The 19,613-nt window shown below is 46.9% G+C and overlaps 1 protein-coding gene across 2 annotated transcripts in view; it reads left to right on the top strand.

Annotated features, from left to right (window-relative positions):
• Positions 1-19,613, top strand: part of TRAIP (TRAF interacting protein) — a 29,936-nt gene that overhangs the window by 4,392 nt on the left and 5,931 nt on the right. For both annotated transcript variants that reach the window (XM_056129382.1, XM_056129381.1), the window contains exons 2-10: positions 3,753-3,810; positions 5,223-5,306; positions 8,092-8,131; positions 8,744-8,871; positions 10,215-10,309; positions 10,767-10,880; positions 12,730-12,817; positions 16,360-16,449; positions 16,991-17,079. In XM_056129382.1, the coding sequence (XP_055985357.1) occupies positions 3,753-3,810; positions 5,223-5,306; positions 8,092-8,131; positions 8,744-8,871; positions 10,215-10,309; positions 10,767-10,880; positions 12,730-12,817; positions 16,360-16,449; positions 16,991-17,079 (786 nt within the window). The remainder of the gene's footprint in view (positions 1-3,752; positions 3,811-5,222; positions 5,307-8,091; positions 8,132-8,743; positions 8,872-10,214; positions 10,310-10,766; positions 10,881-12,729; positions 12,818-16,359; positions 16,450-16,990; positions 17,080-19,613) is intronic.

The following is a 19,613-nucleotide window of genomic DNA, read 5'->3' as shown; positions in this document are numbered from 1 at the left end:
AACAGCACTTTAACCCCCTCAACGACTCTCTGGAGTCATTCACCTATCTCTGTAATTGTCACCTCCAATCCCATTACTTCTTTTTTTTTTCTATATTGATTTCTCTTTTTTGTTACAGCAAATTAACACTAATTTTGGATATTTTGTTTTGTTTTGTTTTGTGTTTTTTGGCTGTTTGGGTCACACCCAGCAATGCTCAGGTGTTATTCCTGGCTCTGCACTCAGGAATTACCCCTGTGGTGCTCAGAGGACCATATGGAATGCCAGGGATCAAATCCGGTCCACTGCATGCAAGGCAAATGCCCTACCCACTGTACTACAGCTTTGGCCCCTATTTTAGATTTAAAACAACACAAATTTACTCTTGTAATTTCAGAGATCCAGAAGTTCAAAATGAGTTAAAATCAAAGGGTGAGTAGTGCTGTACTTTGGTTCCTGGCATCTTTTCCAATCTTGAAAGCCAATTGTTAATTTTCCTTCATGACAGACACCAGGTTCACATACCTTGGGATTATAAGGGACAGCTGAAAAATCTCTCTCTCTCTCTCTCAAGATCCATAGTTTACATCTGCGGAATTATTCTTTTGATATGAGATCATATATTCTCGGGTTTCAGAAAGTAGAGTGTGAATTTTTGTTTGTTTATTTTTGGGCCATACCCAGCAGTGCTCGGCTTACTTCTGATGTTCTCAGGGATAACTCCTTGTGGAGTTTGGGGACCATATGGTGTTACCAGGAACTGAAACCTAGGTGTGCAAAGCAAGTGGCTTACCTGTTATACAATCTCTGAGGCCCAGCTGTGAATTTTTTTTTAGAGGAGGGCATTCTACCTAATTCTTTCCAAAACTCCTAATACAATAATACAGATGTTGGACCTTTCATAAGATCTGTGTCCCTTATTTATGTTTTTGTTTTGGGGCCACACCTTGTGATGCTCAGGGGTTACTCCTGGCTCTGTACTCGGGAATTACTCCCGCCAGTGACCAGGGTACCATAAGAGATACTGGTGATTGAACCTGGGTTAGCCTCATGCAAAGCAAGGGCCCTATCTGCTATCTATCTCTTTGGCCTCATCATTTCATTTATATATATTTGGGGAGAGGCTACACGTTGTGCTCAGAAATTAGCCTTGGCTAAGTGGTCACTCCTGGTGGTTCTTGAGGGGACCAAATGCAGTGCTGGGTTTAGAGAAGGGAACCAGGGTCTTTTGCACGCTAGGCAAATGCCTTACTCCCTGTACTCTCTGACCTCTATATAATTTTCAGTTTCTCTTCTGACTGATATTTCACTTTAGTAATTCTTCAACTATGTCTGAACTGCTATTAAATTCACCAATAAAGGGGCCTGAAAAGATAGTATGCACTCGTCTTGCATGTGGCCAACCCTGGCACCAGGACCAGGTATGGTCCCCTGGATACTGCCAGGACTCCTGAGCATTGCTTGAACCCAAATTCCCTCCACACCCTCCCCCCCCCAAAAAAAAAAACCTCACCCATAGAATTCCTAATTGGACCATCTTTTGTGATTCCCTTTTTTTTTTAAATGCTTTTTGGGTCACACCTGGCGATGCACAGAGGTTACTCCTGGCTCTGCACTCAGGAATTACTCTTGGCAGTGCTCAGGGGACCATATGGGATGCTGGGAATGGAACCCAGTCGGCCGTGTGCAAGGCAAATGCCCTACCCACTATATTATTGCTCCAGCCCCATAGGGCTATGATTCTTTTTGTGATTTTGTTATGTAACCTTTAATTTTCTTATTCTCAACTCATTTTCTCCATTTTGATTTATATTACTTCAGCATAACGTGTTATGAATCTAGATCTGACAGTTCCAGTATCTGCACTGGATATGTCCTTGATTTCATTTTTGCTTTTTTTCCTTGCACAGCTACTTTGTAAACAGTTTTTATTAAAATATATTGCATAAAACTATGTATGTAATAAGTATACAAATTATATAATTAAAATTTTCACACCCATATGTATCATACTCTCAAGAAACAGGATTTTAAGGGCTGGAGGGAGAGCTCAGTAGGCTGACCTACTGAGCTTTACTGCAGGAGGCCCAGGTTTGATGCTAGATCCCACATCCCCAAACACAGATCTGGGAGTAGCTCTGAACACTGGTAAGTGTGTCCCAAAAACCAAAAAAGAAAAAAACGAAAGAGAGATTAGCACTCTAGGAACATCCTCTTAAACTCTGCCTAATGCTCCCACCAATCCCCTTTTCTCCCTGACACATAGGCTCATTAATGTCATAACCTCCCAAACAGTGCTCCGGGGGACATTCCCAGTTATTCTTGGTCTACTAAGCTGGACAGTTCAGTGCTAGTGCCTGGCAATGTGGTGGTTTTGGGGGCCACCAGGTTAGCCTGGTGGTCTTAGTGATTGAGCTGGAGGCCTTGCGCATACAAGATGAGCACCTCCACCCCTGAGCTATCTCCCAAGCCCTTATTTTTGCCTATGTTTTTTTAACACTAATTTTTTAAGAGTTTTTGCAGATGTTTTTTCTTCCTCAATATTATTTATTTATTGAGTTTGGTTTGGGGGCCATACTTGGCTCTGCACTCAGGAATCACTCCTGGCAGTGCTTTAGGGAATCATATGGGGTGCTGGGGATCAAACCCAGGTTGACTGCATGCAAGGCTAGCACTTACTTTCCAATATATATATATATATTTATTATTATTATTATTGTTATTTTGCTTTTTGGGTCACACCCGGTGATGCTCAGGGGTTACTCCTGGCTCTGTACTCAGAAATTACTCTGGCGGTGCTCAGGGGACCATATGGAATACTGGGAATTGAACCCGGGTTGGCCTCGTGCAAGGCAAACACCCTACCTGCTGTGCTATGCTCCAGCCCCTGGCCCTTATTTTTATACTATTGTTTATTTAAAATATTATTCATTCATAGTGAATGTTGACTCTCATTCATTCTCTTGCTTTTTCCATTGTGTTTGCTTTGATTATATGTTAAATATGAGAATGGGGGAAAATTCCTAATTTTCTCATTCTTATCAAATCTTCCTTTTTATCTGTGTTTTGTGGTGTTCCTTTTATCAGTTTCCCACTGGACATCTGATAGTCAGTAAGTGTACCTTTGAGATAAATTTACCTGGGGGATCAGATGATGTGGTATTGAGGATTGGACCCAGGCATCATTCATGCCAAGCAGTGCTCAGCCTATTCCACTATCTCAGGGCCCCTGAGTTTTGTTTTTTTTTTTTTGTTCATGCTGAAAACTTTTATTTATATTAAGTAAATTGCTTCTTTTTTAAATTTATATATATATTTTCCTCTCTCTCTCTCGCTCTCTTTTTCCTCTCTTCTCTCTTCTCTCTCTCTTTTTTTTATTGAATCACTGTGAGATAACCCCTGGGCTTTGACTGTTGCTTGAAGTCAAAGTCTGGAAGGCTGACAAAAAAAGCAGTGCAGGAGGATTGGCTAACTGGTAGAGCACGTGCCGTATGTGTGTACCCTGAAATCAATTCTCTGCCCTTCGAAAGAAAAAAAAGAGTAAAAGAAAAGAGAAAGAAGGTGCAGGGGTCGGGAGGGCCAAATCACAAATCAACAGAGTCTGAAAAAGGACCAGTTAGTTGGTCACGTGCTTATAACAGTCAGACCTTGTGGGCTGTGCTCTGTGGACAGACCAGGACAGACCAACCCTGCATGTTCAGAGGAATGTTTTGGCCAGTATGTGCCCACTCAAGCCAGGACTCACCAGTCTATTTTTCTACTTCTTATTTCAGCCTCTTCCAGTGGTTCGAGACAGCACCAAGTCGGACTTGCCCTCAGTGCCGAATCCAGGTAAGGGTGGTAGAATGGAACCACGTCAGTTGAAAGACACCTGCTTATTGGGAAGCAGGAATGAGAAATGAACTCTGAAAATGGCCTAAATCTTTTTGTGTTTGTTTGTTTTGTTTTGGGGCCACACCTGGTGGTGCTCAGGGTTTACGCCTTGCTCTGTACTTAGGTGTCACTCTTGGTGGTGCTCAAGGGACCATATGGGGTGCTGGGGATTGTACCCGTGTCAGCTGCATGCAAGAGGGGCTGACCTTATGTGCCATACTATCTCTCCGGCCCCGGCCTACGTCTCTGACCTTCTGGGTTCCTCAGGCTTATGGAGCCCACTTATACTTTTGAGTGAATTGAGAGGTCTAGTTATGCCCTGACAGAGGGAACATATTGCCTCAGCTAGTCTTTTATTTCTTTATTTTAATTCTCCTTCCCTTTTGTTTTTTCTTTGTTTTGTTGTTGTTTGGGGGACACACCTGCCTTTGCTCCAGGCTTAGTCCTGGTTCTGCACTCAAGAATCACTCCTGGCAGAACTCAGGGAGCCACATCGGGTGCCAGGAATGCACACGGGTTGGGTGCATGCAAGGCAAATTTTAGCCCCCTTTATTGACATTTTTTGGGGGGCGGTCATACTCGGCGATGCACAGGGGTTACTTCTGGCTCATGCACTCAGGAATTACTCCTGGCAGTGCTTGGGGGACCATATGGGATGCTGGGAATTGAACCTGGGTCAGTTGCGTGCAAGGCAAATGCCCTACCTGCTGTGCTATCGCTCCAGCCCCTATTTTTTCCTCTTTTGCTAACCAGAGGTGTTTACTTGGTAACAGTGCTAGCTAAGGTCCCATAGTTGATTGGGATGCTTCCATATGCCCTTGCTGGGGAAGTCAGAGGTCACATACTTGGTTGCAGTGCCTGCTCACTTATATGGCACACTGTATTGTGGTACCAGAGGTCCCAAAGAGCAGACCGCCAGGGATCGCACTCAAGCAGGTGGGGTGGTGCCAAGGGGTTGAATATGTTGAATATGAAGCCCAACTAACCTTGGGCATGCCAGGGTTGTGGACGCTTTGGTTACAGAGCTAGCCCCAGGCCCCCTGAGTCTGTCTTCACGTGGTAAATTTGACCTCTTTGCTCGCTTTTTCTCTATTCCTCAATGCCCAGCACTTAGACTTAAAGTATCTTTTGAGCAGTCGCCATGTGGGTCTGTGGTGATCTGACTTCAGTAACCATAAAATTACAGATCCAGATCCCAGCTTGGGGTGTTTGCAGGCTGCAGTGGTTGTCTGACTCCAGGGGATAATGGGAGGTTAGAGCTGAGAACAGTCTACTGTTCTCAGCTGCCTATTAGGCAGCACATCAGCCCCTGATCTGCTTGTCCTTGAACCCGGCTATTCATTTACATTCTTTCTTGTTCTCCCATCCAGGTTGGCAAAAAATCTATTATCAACAAACTCTTCTTTGACCTTGCCCAGGAGGAGGAGACTGTCTTAGATGCAGAATTCTTAAAGGTACCTAGAATTTATCTTATTACTGTACCTCTAGCCCCCTGGGATTTCACTTTCTCTCCTCACCCAGAGAGGAAATCTCCAGTATGCAGAAGGACTGCTCCAGGGAATAGAGGTGTAGCTCAGTGAAGCTGTGCCTGTGTGTGTGTGAGGCCCCAGATTCCAACCCCAGAACCAGCAGGAATTTTTCAAGGCATGAACTAGGAGAACACGGAGGACCAGTGATGATAAGGCAGTTATTGGAGAAACATACGATTGAGAAGAAGAAACAGCTCTGCTCTGAGTCCTCTCCGGGCTTCAGTGTACTGTTGTTCATTTTGGATTTGTGTTTAGGTCACACTCAGCAGTGCTCAGAGCTTACTGCTGACTCTGTGCTCAGAGGATCAATCCTCGTGGTGCTGGGGGTGGGGGTGGGGAACCGTATGTGGTGCTGGGGATCCAACAGGAATTGGCCATATGCACAGCAAGTTTCTTAACCCCTGTACTATCTCTCTGGCCCCAGAATACTTCTGACTCATGAGCAGTGTGGTATCTTGGTTTTGTTTTATTTTCTGTTTTTTTGTGCTACATGTGGTGGTGCTTAAGGCTTAGTTACTTGTGATCAGGGATCACTCCTAGTAGGGCAGACTTGGAGGATCATATGGGGTGCAAGGATTTGAATCCTGGTCGACTGCATGCAAAACAATTGCATTACCCACAGGTATCTCTCCATCCCCCAGAGTATCTCTCTCAAGACTCACTCACCTCACAAAAGGATCTACAACCATCTTTCCCAGGCCACTTTTTTGCTGGGGCAGTAAAAAACAGATTAGAAAATTCTTGCCCTCAGCCAGGGAAGATGTGTGGACCGAGTGTTCACAGGACCGAGTGTTCACAGAGCTGGTTCTACCTCAGATATTGCCAGGAAACCTGTTAATGGGCCTGCATCTCCCCCAGGCCAGGATTAGAGGGTGGTGCCTCTGGAATCTGGAGATGTGTAGCTGGGATGGAGCCCCATACTGCAGGGAAGATGAGAGGGTCGCTTCTCCTACACTGCTGCTCCCCACAGCCTGTGATTTCACTCTCTTGGTACACAAGTAGCTGACGTGGCAAAAACCTCCTGAGGAAGTGTTATTGGGGTTCCCAGGGAACCTGGATTCTGAGAGCTCAGTTATCAGGCATGACAAATCAGGGTTCCTTTGGCCCTTGCTCAAGGGTGCAGTGATGTCCTTGGAATCTCGATGCTTCAAAAACGTGGAGCTTTTGTGCTTGGAGCCAACTTGTTCATTGTCATGGTAACTGTTCCCTGTTTAAGCTTGTCTTCCTGGAGACAAAGGCAACAAAAGCAGCTTCATTTCTTTCCTTTCTTCCTTTTCTTTCCCAGCAGTGCTAGGGATCTGAGGGCACCCTGGCATTTCTTGGCTCTGAAGTGTGGGCCTAATGATATTGGTGCTTGAGCCTGTTGGTACTGGAGACCACCAGGGACACACACTTCTGCTGCTTTTGGGGGCCCATGCAGTCCTGGGGATTGAACTAAGTGCCTCAAGTATGCCAGGTATATGCACCAGCCCTTAGAACGTGTCTATTTGATTCGTAATGTGATAGCTTGTATAATTTTTGTTTTGCTTTGTTTTGGGGCCACACCAGCGATGTTCAGGGGTTACTTCTGGTTCTACAGTGAGGAATTACTCCTGGGGATCCATTTGGGATGCCTGGGAATCGAACCTGGGTTAGCTGAGTGCAAGGCAAATGCATACTCACTGTACTATCTCTCTGGCCCCCAATTATAGTTTTTTTGTTTGTTTGCTTCTTTTTTATTCTTTTTTATTCTCTTGCCAGAGACCAAACCAAAACTTCACACAGGCAAGCCAAGTGCTCTACTGCTGATCTACATCCCTAGCCTTCATTTCGTTCCAGCTTTCAAAACCAGATTGGTGGACAGAGTAGGTGGGGACATGGACTTGAAAGGAGCCTGGGCTTGGTGTCTGTTTACAGGAAACCCATGGGTGTCTTTTTTCACCCCTCACCTAGATATTGTGTCTACACTGGCCAACCCAGCCCCCCAAATCTCCTGCCCTCAGAATTCTGGGCAGAGAGTTGCATGGGAGAGGACTTCCTTTTGGTCACATGGGGGATTCTATGTCTGGTAATGACTTGGAAAGATCCTTTTGAAGAAGGATCTGCCTGGATTCCACCCAACTCCCACTGCAGACCCTTGCCCCACCTTCTAGTTCTGCAGAGCCTGTTTTCTCTGCATACTGATGAGGCGCCTCTCTTGTCCACAGGGCTATTGAGGACTCTGGACCCCTGGGTGGGAGATGGGCATAGTTATGGAGTCTCTCAGTTCTGTGAGAGTGATCTAGAATGCATGCTTTGATTTTTCTTTCCAGTGATGCTGGGGACCTCTAGGGCTATCCCTGGTGGTGGTTGAAAAACCATTCAGTGCCAGGGGTTGAACCCAGGGTCCTGTGTATGCCAGGCATGTACTCCAGATCTCAAGGGCTAAGGATGTGATTCAGTAGTAGAGAGCTGGCCTCATATATGAGGCTCTGGGTTTGGTTCCTGGTGACACACACACAAACAAGCATACAGAGGTAAAGCAAGACTTTTTTCCACAGGTGGTTTAACTTGACTTTGAGGTATAACAGAGATGATGCCTCTCTGAATCTACAGTTCTCATTTTCCCCTTGTGAGCCAGCTTGTGAGCCAAGGTTTCCCCAAACCTTATGGGAAGCTATGTGATGCTTGCTATGATGGTTTTTATTATTTATTTATTTATTTGCTGCTTATTGTGGATATTTCCTTACAGAATGAATTGGATAATACCAGAGCCCAGCTTTCCCAAAAAGGTGAGTTAATAAGAGAAAAGGGGCCATGGGAAATTCCTGTCTTGGGTGTTGGAGGGAGAAGCCCTGGGAAGAAAGACCTTCAACCTTCTGACAGCTGGGGACTCTGCTGTGTATGTCCACGAGTTTTGACAGCTCTTGTGATTGACAGAAAAGGAGAGTAAAGGTAACTGAAGATACCCGCCCCCAGCTATGTCAGACTCTTCTCTGTAGCCAAGGCTTCTCTCCCAGGGAGAGAGCTACCTGGTGGGACAGAATGTTCTTGGACAGCTTCTGAGTCTGAAAGGAATCTGTTTGGAACCTGAAATCTGGGATGATGATCTAACTGCAGCCACAGGAGTGGGGAGCAGTGAAATCTTTTGTAGTTCTAAGCAGTAGGAAGAAGGTTTCATCCTCTGAATGAAAAGACTCTGGCTCCGCTTCTCTGACTTGGTGAAGCTGGGAGAGAATCAGGCAACCCACGTTTCTGGCTGAGAGTTGTTCCTTGCATGGCTCAGGATGTCAGAGTGGGTTGAGCGGGGAGGAGGCGTGCCAGCGCCCTAGTGCCTTGGTTCTCATGCTGATGGGGAGATGCAATGGGTCTTGCCTTCCCTCCACCTTCTGCCCCTGCTCCAGAGAAAGAGAAACGAGACTGCCAGGCCATCATTGACACTCTGAGGAACATGCTGGAAGAGCGCAATGCCACCGTGGATTCTCTGCAGCAGGCCTTAGACCAGGCTGAAATGTTGTGCTCCACCCTCAAGGTGGGTCCCCAAGTCCTTTGGGAACAGTTTTGTGGCAAGTGATACCCCACATTCCTGCATTCACCACTCTGGACTTCTGATTCTGCCCAGGTCAATATGTTGGTTTTCAGAATTGTGAGTGAAAGCAGATTTCTTCCCCAGGTCTCCCATGCTATATTCACCAGTTTGTGAGCCAAGGGCCACAGTGAATGCCTTAGGGAATTTGTTGTAGATAGTCTGAGTGGCAAGGCCTTCCCAACACTTGTTGGAGGGGCTGCTCAGCAAGACCTCAGTGAGGTGGGACCATGTTTTCAAGAGTGATTTGTACTCCACTGATGAACCGGCCTAAAGGACCTTTCCTGAGCACTCTATTCCTTAATGGGGTGCTCTCTGGAGCCAGATCAAATAGCATCCCAGGGAGGTGCATGGGGCCTTTGAAGTTGGCGGTGCTGAGCTGACCAGGCAGATCAAAGCCTGCAGAGCTAGCAGCCTGAGACCCAGATTAATTTTGTATTAGCCTGGCATGGTGAGCCTCTTGCTCTCCAAGGATATGAGGTGATTGATCTGAGACCCAGTTGATATTCTGGCCTTGTTGGAAGGACCAGTCATTTCTGATGCCATTTGAAAAGGAAAGAGAGCATCCTCCTGAACTGAAAGAGCCCAGAATGTTTGTTGCCTCTGCTCCTGCCTGGTTTCTGGTCTGGCCATCAGGAGGGAAAGAGCAAGCAAGCCCTTGGCTGCAGGGAAGGCCCTGTGAGGGCCTTTCCAGCTTCAAGCTGAGTGGCTTTTTTTTCCTTTTGGGTCACCCGGCGATGCTCAGGGGTTACTCCTTGCTTTGCACTTAGGAATCACTCCTGGCGGTGCTCGGGGGACCATATGGGAATTGAACCCGGGTCGGCCACATGCAAGGCAAACGCCCTACCCACTGTGCTATTACTCCAGCCCCTGAGTGGCTTTTTTGCTAAGGGTGTCTGCCCAGTCTGGCTTCACTCGCCTCGCCTGGCAATTGCTTGTGGGTCTGGATTTGTGCTCTGAGTATCTTCAAGGTGCTGTACAGCATGTGCTATGGCACTCAGGCCATAGCATAGGAACTTGGCAGCCCCCAGTGGGCCTGTAGATATTGCCAGTGAACTCTGCACATGTTCTCAAAATGAAGTAGGTAGAGGACTAAGGAAGCAGTTGGTCTCAGCCCTCTTAGAAAAATTATGACCCAGGGAGTCACCCTTCTCTCCTAGGTCTTGGGAGTTGTGGTCACCAGCTTTATTAAAAGCGAGCAATTCTAGGGCGAAGCTCTCCTAATGGTTTTTGCAGTGGCCCTGGCTGGGCTGGCTGCAACAGTAGGTGTGGGTGTGTTTGCTCTTCAGAAGCAGATGAAATTCTTAGAGCAGCAGCAGGATGAGACCAAACAAGCACGGGAGGAGGCCCGCCGACTCAGGAGCAAAATGAAGACCATGGAGCGGTGAGCTTGGAAATGGGGCCTGCCCTGTGCTCTTGCACCCAAGGCCTCCAGATTACCCACTTGGACCGCAGCAGAGGTTGGGTTACTTCTGTAGTATCCCCTGTTGTTCGTGTAGCTGGAGTTGGGATACAGCCTCCATTAACTCACTGGGGCCCCTTGCCAAACTCCTCCCTCTCCCTGTTGACTGTGGCCAGAGGACTTGGCGATTCTTTTACACTAAGAACCTCTTTCCTGATCTCCTTGGCCTGAGTCTCTGTCAGCACCCCTACAACCCATAGCATCCCTGCAGCTGTGCTCATCTCTGCTGTGGGGCCTTTCATTGGGCAGGCCCGCCTGCTGAAGCATCCTAGCAGCCAGGCTGTCACCATGGCAACGACAGCAAAGGGAGGCAGAGCTGCACTTGGTACCTACCCGTCAGCCTCCAGATTTTAAATGTCGTGGGCTGGGTGTTTTTCAGGATTGAGCTTCTACTCCAGAGCCAGCGACCTGAGGTGGAGGAAATGATCCGAGACATGGGAGTAGGGCAGTCAGCGGTGGAGCAGCTGGCTGTGTACTGCGTGTCCCTTAAGAAGTGTGTACTGCCCCCCCCCCCCCACCAGCCTAGGAGCTAAGTCATGGCACCCGGCTATGTCTCTTTCTCCTGGCCATCTTGTATGGTAGAGCAAGTGATCTTGAGGGCCAAGATCTGGAGACCTGCTTAGTTTGAACTCATCTTTCACTTTGTGTCCTGGAGCCAGCTCCTCCCTTCTCCTTTTCCCCCTCCTCCCCTCTCTTTTCTCTTCTCTTCCCTCTCTCCTCTCCCCTCCCCTCTTCTCTCCCCTCTGCTCTTCTTTCCCTTCCCCTCTCCTTCATTTTTTTGGGTCACACCAGCTGTGCTCAGGGCTTATTCCTGGCTCTGTGCTCAAGGGTCATTCTTGATAGGACTTAAGGGACCATATGGGGTGCTGGGAATTGAACCTGCGTTGCTGTGTGCAAAACAAGCATCTTACTCATCTCATTGTACTATCTCTTTTGACCCCAGAAGCCAGTTCCTTCTATTTTCCTTTTTTTTTTTTTTGGTTTGTTTTTGGGCCGCACCTGTCTATGTTCTGGGCGTATTCCTATCTCTGCTCAGGGGTTACTCTTGGTGGGGCTCATATGTGGTGCTAGATTGGCTTCATGCAAGGCAAGTGCACTCCCTGCTACACCCTGTCCGCTGTACTATCTCTCCAGCCCTAAGAGCCGGTTTATTATCCTCTCTTACCCCTTGAATTCTGGACTGAAAATAGTAATTAACATGCTTTTTAGGGTTATTGAGAGATTTGAGTGTAAATTCTTAGTGTTTTTTGTTTTTTTCTTTTTTGGAACGATGGGCATCCCTAGTGGTGCTCTGAAGGCCTGGAGACCACTTCCAGTGATAATTCAGCCAACCAGGCTGAGCAGTTCAGTCCTGAATCCCAGTGGTGCTTGGAGGGGAGGGGGGTTGTCACTGAGGCCGTATTTGGTGGTGCTCAGGAGATCATATGATTCCAGGGATTAAACTTATTTCTTTGGCCTCTGCAAGGCATGTGCTCTGGACTACCTCCCTAGCTCCTCTATGTGTAATTTTTGGTGTGTGTGTGTGTGTGTGTGTGTGTGTGTGTGTGTGTTGTGGTGCTGATCATTGAACTCAGGCCCAGCCTTTGAGATACATTCCTGGCCCTCCTGAGTTTTTTTGCTTTCCTTTCCTTTTCCTCTCTTCTCTTCTCTCCCCACCACCCTCCTTTTTCCTTCCTTCCTTCCTTCCTTCCTTCCTTCCTTCCTTCCTTCCTTCCTTCCTTCCTTCCTTCCTTCCTTTTGTTTTTGCGTAACACCCTATGGTGCTCAAGGCTTGCTCTTGGCTCTCTGCTCAGGGATCACTCCTGGTGGTGCCGGGGACCAAACCAGGGTCAGCCATGTGCAAGGCAAATGCCTTACCCCTGTACTGTCTCTGCGCCCCTTAAGTGTTATTTCTAAAGAGATTGGCTCTCTGAGCCATAAGTGTCATCAGATCTGAAGCCTGTTTCCCAGGAGCACTGCCCCTTACTCTGCCTGGCCGGCATTAGAAACTGCTCAGATTTGCAGTACTGTGGTATATGATTTGGGAAAAGAGGACACAACTGACAGACATGTAAGTTTCCAGGTGTCACCTCTCTTGGGTTCTGGGGTGTTGGTGGTCTCCTCAAAGGATCAGGCATTCCTGCATATCCTCAGAAACCCCTAGTTTCTACAGGAAACAGAAGTCCCCGGCTCTTTGTTATGGGAATAGAACCCTTCCCAGTGCCATCTGGTCCCTGTTGGGTTCATGTATATCAGAGAGGAGTGAAAATGACTGAGGGGCTGGCCTGAGGTTTTTGGTCATGGGTTGGTGCCATGACTCAGTCTAGCCTGTTTTTGACATCACTTCCATGGCCCCTTGACAGAGAGTATGAGAATCTTAAAGAATCACGGAAGACCTCGGGAGAGCTAACTGACAAGCTGAAGAAAGACTTGTTTTCCTCTAAAAGCAAGGTAACAGAGAGAAGAGGGAAAAGAGAGATGACTATTTTTTTGTCATGTACAGTTATGTCTCCTAAGCAAGGCCTTAGAAATGGATGGTGCAGCTGCTTCCATGAAGCCGTTGGGTGATTTGGAGAGTCTGGCTACTGGTGCTTACTTACAGGGCATTCACCCAAAACATGCATAGGCTTCCTCTGCTCTGTGCTTCCTTTACTCATCCTCACTAAACCTCTGGCTGGGGAGAGCACAGCTTTCAAATGTGATGACTTTATTTATTTATTTTTTATTTTTATTAGTGAAACACCATGAGGTACAGTTGTAGACTTACAGATTTTTGTGCTTGGATTTCAGTTATACAGTGATCAAATACCCATCCCTCCACCAGTGCCAATTTTCTACCACCACGGGTCCCAGTATCCCTCCCACCCCCCCGTTCCCCCCCCATCCCACCCTGCCTCTGTGGCAGGGCATTCCCTTTTGTTCTCTCTCTCCTTTTGGGTGTTGTGGTTTGCAAAAGAGGCATTGAGTGTCAATCATGTTTGGTCTATAGTCTACTTTCAGCATGCTTCTTCCATCCTGGGAGGATCCTCCCAACACCCTTTATTTGGTGCTCCCTTCTCTGTCTGAGCTCCCTTTTCCCCTAGCATGTGTGGCTAACCTCCAAGCCATGGAGCAAACCTCCTGGTACTAATCTCGGCCACTCTTGGGTATTAGTCTCCCATTTTGTTACTTTATGTTCCCCAGATGAATGCAGTCTTTCTATGTCTATCCCTCTCTTTCTGACTCATTTTGCTTAACATGATACTTTCCATGTAGTACCACTTGTATGTAAATTTCATGACTTTATCTTTTCTAACAGCTACTTAGTACTCCATTGTGTTAGATGTACCAAAGTTTCTTTAACCAGTCATCTGTTCTTGAGCACTCAGGTTTTTTCCAGTTTCTGACTATTGTAAAGAGTGCTGCAATGAACAAACAAGTGCAGATGTCACTTCGACTATACATTTTTGCCTTTCTGGGATATATTCCCAGGAGTGGTATTGCTGGGTCAAATGGGAGCTCAATTTCTAATTTTTTGAGAATCATCCATACTGTTTTCCAAAAGGGCTCAACCAGTTGGCATTCCCACCAGCAGTGAAGGAGAGTCCCTTTCTCACCACATCCGCGCCAGCATCGGTTGCTTTTGTTCTTTTGCATGTGGACCAGTCTCTGTGGTGTGAAATGATATCTCATTGTTGTTTTGATCTGCATCTCCCTGATGATTAATGATGTGGAGCATTTTCTCATGAGCCTTTTAGCCATTCGGATTTCTTCTTTGAGAAAGTTTCTGTTCATTTCGTCGCCCCATTTTTTGATGGGGTTGGATATTTTCTTCTTGTGGAGTTCAACCAGTACTTTGTATACCCTTGGTATCAACCCCTTGTCAGATATGTATTCGGCAAATATCCTTTCCCATTCTGTAGACTATCTTTGTATTTTGTTCACTGTTTCTTTTGAGGTGCAAAGGCTTCTTAGTTTAAGATAGTCCCATTTATCTATCTCTGTTTTCACTTGCTTGGCCAGTGGCATGACATCTTTGAAGATACCTTTAGCTTCAATATCATGGAGGGTTTTGCCAACTTTGTCTTCAATGTACCTTATGGATTCCGGTCTGATGTTGAGGTCTTTAATCCATTTTGATCTTACTTTTGTACATGGCATTAGTCAGAAATCCGAGCCCACTTTTTTGCATGTAGCCGTCCAGTTTTGCCAGCACAATTTGATAAAGAGGCTTTCCTTGTTCCACTTCTCTTGCCCCCTTATCAAAGATTAGATGATCATATGCTTGTGGGGAGATGTCAGTATATTCTACCCTGTTCCATTGGTCTATTGCTCTGCCTTTGTTCCAGTACCATGCTGTTTTAATTATTACTGCTTTGTAGTAGAGTTTGAAGTTAGGGAGGTTGATTCCTCCCATTTTCTTTTTCCCCAGAATTGCTTTAGCTATTCGTGGGGGCTTATTGTTCCATATAAATTTCAGGAGTGTTTGCTCCATTTCTTTGAAGAATGTCATGGGTATTGTAATAGGGATCGCATTGAATTTGTACAGTGCTTTGGGAAGTATTGCCATTTTGACGATGTTAATTCTCCTGATCCATGTACAGGGGATATTTTTCCATTTTCTCGTGTCCTCTTTTATTTCCTGAAGTAGCATTTTGCAGTTTTCTTTGTACAGGTCCTTTACTTCCTTAGTTAAGCTGATTCCTAGGTACTTGATTTTCTGAGGCACAATTGTGAACGGTATTGTTTTCTTCATTTCACTTTCTTCTCTTTCACTATTTGCATATAGGAAAGCCACGAACTTTTGGGTATTTTATAACCTTCCACTTTACTATACAAGGCTATTGTTTCTAGGAGTTTCTTGGTAGAGGTTTTTGGATTCTCTAAGTATAGTATCATATCATCTGTGAATAGTGAGAGCTTGATTTCTTCCTTTTCCACCTGGATGCCCTTAATATCTTTTTCTTGCCTAATCGCTATTGCAAGTACTTCCAGTACTATGTTGAACAGTAGTGGAAAGAGTGGGCATCCTTGTCTCGTTGCTGATCTTAGGGGGAAGGCTCTCAGTTTTTCTCCATTGAGGATGATGCTTGCTGTAGGCTTGTGGTAGATGGCTTTAACTATATTGAGGAAAGTCTCCTCCATCCCCATTTTGCCGAGGGTTTTCATCTTAAACGGGTGCTGGATCTTGTCAAATGCTTTATCTGCATCTATTGATATGATCATATGGTTTTTGTCTTTTCTTTTGTTGATATGATGGATTATGTTGATTGATTTCCGAATGTTAAACCATCCTTGCATCCCCGGGATGAATCCCACTTGGTCATGGTGTATGATCTTTTTGATGAGTTGTTGAATTCTATTTGCTAGTTCAAATGTGATGACTTTAGAAGCCTGTTCTTCTACTAGGTCAGCAAAGGAAGACCCTTGGAACCTGAGTCAGTCATCTACACAGCTGCTTTCATTTCTGGGCATGTGTATCCGTGGGCTTGCTCCTGGGAAGCTCCAGAGGGATACTGCCACATGAGAGCCCTGTCACATAGAGCTAGGCCCCTGAGCTACCTGACTATTGTGGGAGCAGGGCACATGGTGACCTTTAGGCTCATCCTTTAATCCCTCTCCATTTTTGTTGTTTTGTTTTGGGTTATTTTTTTTGGGGGGGGGAGCGTGTGTGTGTGTGGGGGGGGTCACATCCAGCAATGCTCAGGGGTTACTCCTCACTCTGCACTCAGGAATCACTCCTGGTGGTGCTCAGGGGAACATATGGGATGCTGGGCATTGAACCCTGGTCAGCTGTGTGCAAGGCAAGCGCCCTCCCCTGTCTCTCTAGCCCCTTTTGTTGGTTTTTTTTTTTTTTTTTTTGCTTACTCCTGACTCTGCTCTCAGGATTCACTCCTGGCAGGTCTTGGGGGAGTATATGGGGTACCAGGGATCAAACAACTCAGGTCAGTCATGTACAAGGCAAGCACCCTACATGCTGTACTGTTGTTCCGGCCCCCTACCCGTTTTTATAGTTGCAGGCAGCCTACTGTGATCTGGACCAGGCCAAGTTGGAGCTTAAGTCAGCCCAGAAGGACTTACAGAGTGCTGACAAGGAAATCACGGTGAGAGACTTTCTTAGCCAGGTGGGAAATGGATGATTTGGGGGCCTTCATATGGGAGAGCTACTGTGGCCAGAGTGATAGTATGGTGGGCAGGGCACTTGTACTGGGTTTGATCCCCAGCACCCTACATGATGCCCCAAGCCCTCCAGCAGTGGTTTCTGAGCACAGGGCCAGGAGTGAGCCCAGAACACTACTGTTTGTGGCTCAAAAGCATAAACAAGCTTAAAAATGGCAGAACAGGACTCTGCTGGGAACCTGAGCACCAGAGAGTGATGTTCATGTTGAACTTCCTCTGCCCCCTGGATCACGGTAGGTCAGGAGCCCAGTCCTTCGTAACAGAGGGTGGCAGCATCACAGGTCATCCCTGGTTTGTCCTGGCCTTCTGATCCTGCTCTTGGACTTTCAGACCTTGCTCTGTTCCGAGGGGAGGGTGGAGGGGCAGAGTGGCTTGCCCTTTGTGGTACTGCTCATGTCCCTGGTAGTCTCTCTGAACTTGATGGCACCAGCTTTTCTTTTACACTTTTCTTTTAATTCCCCCTAGAGCCTAAAAAAAAAACTAACGATGCTGCAGGAAACACTGAACCTCCCGCCAGCAGATAGAGAGACTGTGGACCGCCTGGTTTTGGAAAGGTTTGTTGGCCCTCTGGAGTAGTAGCAGGGCCACACACTGGACACTGCCTTAACTCCCCCTAGCTTTGGTGGAGGGGCCTGCCCTGGATAATAGCTGAGGTTTAGCAGTAGCAGGAAGCAGTCTGGAGACAAGTATTGGACTCTGACCAGGAAAAGCTAGGGCAGACCAGACAGGCCTGTTGTGAGATAGGTAAGAGCACTGACTGTCTTGGGGCTGCCTGTGGATGCAACGACTTGCTCAATTCATCTGGCTCCCAAATTCTGCACTCTTGTTTCTTTCTTTTTTGCTTTTTGGGTCATACCTGGCGATGCACAGGGTTTACTCCTGGCTCTGCACTCAGGAATTACCCCTGGCAGTGCTCAGGGGACCATATGGGCCATATGGGATGCTGGGAATCGAACCTGGGTCGGCCACGTGCAAGGCAAACTCCCTACCTGCTGTGCTAAAACATTTTTTTTTAATAAATAATCATTATTTATTTATTTATTTACTGCTTTCTGGATCACACCCGGCGATGCACAGGGGTTACTCCTGGAATCTGCACTCAGGAATCACCCCTGGAGGTGCTCAGGGGACCATATGGGATGCTGGGAATCGAACCTGGGTCAGCTGCGTGCAAGACAAACGCTCTACCCACTGTGCTATCTCTCCAGCCCCATGTGCTAAAACATTTTACTTATTTTTTTTTTCTTTTTTGGGTCACACCCGGCAATGCATATGGGTTACTCCTGACTCTGCACTCAGGAATTACTCCCGGCAGTGCTCAGGGAACCATATGGGATGCTGGGAATCAAACCCAGGTCGGCCACGTGCAAGGCAAACACCCTACCCGCTGTGCTATTGCTCCAGCCCCTAAATTCTGAAGCAAAACAAAAACCATCTACACAAGAATCCCCCATTCCTGGAATGTGCAGTCAAGTCGCCAGCAGAGGGAGCCAAGAGGCAGAGGGAAGTGTGTCCCTGCATGGTGAAATGGTGCTGCTATTTCTTTTTTTTTTTTTTTTTTTTTTTTTAGTGAAACACCATGAGGTACAGTTGTAGATTTACAATTTTTTGTGCTTGGGTTTCGATTATACAATGATCAGATACCCATCCCTCCACCAGTGCCCATTTTCCACCACCATGGATAATATCCCCTACCCCCATTCCCCCATCCCCGCCTGCCTCTGTGGCAGGGCAATCCCCTGTGTTCTCTCTCTCCTTTTGGGTGTTGTGGTCTGCAAAAGAGGCATTGAGTGGCAAACATGTTCAGTCCATAGTCTACTTTCGACATGCATCTCCCCTCCTGGGAGGATCCTCCCAACACCCTTTATTTGGTGCTCCCTTCTCTATCTGAGCTGCCGTTTCCCCTAGAATGCCCGGCTGGCCTCTAAACTATGGAGTAATCCTCCTGGTGCTGATCTCAGCTATTCTTGGGTGTTAATCTCATATTTTGTTACTTTATATCCCCCAGATGAATGCAATCTTTCTATGTCTATCCCTCTTTCTACTCATTTCGCTTAGCATGATACTTTCCATGTTGTACCACTTGTATGTAAATTTCATGACTTCATCTTTTCTAACAGCTACATAGTACTCCGAAGTTTCTTTAACCAGTCATCTGTTCTTCGGCACTCAGGTTTCTTCCAGTTTCTGGCTATTGTAAAGAGTGCTGCAATGAACAAACAAGTGCAGATGTCACTTCGACTATACATTTTTGCCTCTCTGGGATATATTCCCAGGAGTGGTATTGCTGGGTCAAATGGGAGCTCAATTTCTAATTTTTTGAGAATCGTCCATACTGTTTTCCAAAAGGGCTGAACCAGTCGACATTCCCACCAACAGTGAAGAAGTGTCCCTTTCTCGCCACATCCGCGCCAGCATTGGTTGCTTTTGTTCTTTTGAATGTGGGCCAGTCTCTGAGGTGTGAGATGGTATCTCATTGTGGTTCTTTTTGGATCTACCTGGTGATGCATAGGGGTTACTCCTGGCTCTGCACTCAGGAATTACCCCTGGTGGTGCTTGGGGGACCATATGGGATACTGGGAATTGAACCCGGGTCGGCCGCGTGCAAGGCAAATGCACTACCGCTGTGCTATTGCTCCAGCCCCCAATGGTGCTGCTTTCTCCCCAAGTGGCTCCCTGCAGCCAGCCAGCTTGGGACTGCGCCTACCCTGCTGTCCAGCAAAAGGCAAGGCCTTTTATTTGAGCGTCTTCAGTATCTATGGAAAGATCATTATGTTCTCTATTTCCCACTTCCAGTTGTTGGTATCTGCCCAGGTAAACTGGGGTGCCTCCTTGTACCACATCCACGTGAGGCTCATGACCCATCTGTCCTACCGCTAATTCCGCTCTGCCCAGATATACAAGCTCCTCAACAGCCTGTTTAGACACCCCAAACTCACACCCTTAGCACTGTACCTAAGGGCTCACGGGCCGTCCTTATGAGCTGCAGTGGCTTTGGGTGCATCATCCTGGCATGCAGGGCACTCCTTGCCTTCCTCTTCTGTGCCTTTTTGTGTTCTTCATGCTGCAGAGTCAGCAGGAATGAGCA

The sequence above is a fragment of the Sorex fumeus genome, unplaced genomic scaffold (assembly GCF_029834395.1).
Source record: "Sorex fumeus unplaced genomic scaffold, SorFum_2.1 ptg000072l, whole genome shotgun sequence".
NCBI classification, from domain to species: domain Eukaryota; kingdom Metazoa; phylum Chordata; class Mammalia; order Eulipotyphla; family Soricidae; genus Sorex; species Sorex fumeus.
The sequence above is the reverse complement of the archived record's forward strand: the minus strand, read 5'-3'. Positions and strand labels throughout refer to the sequence as shown.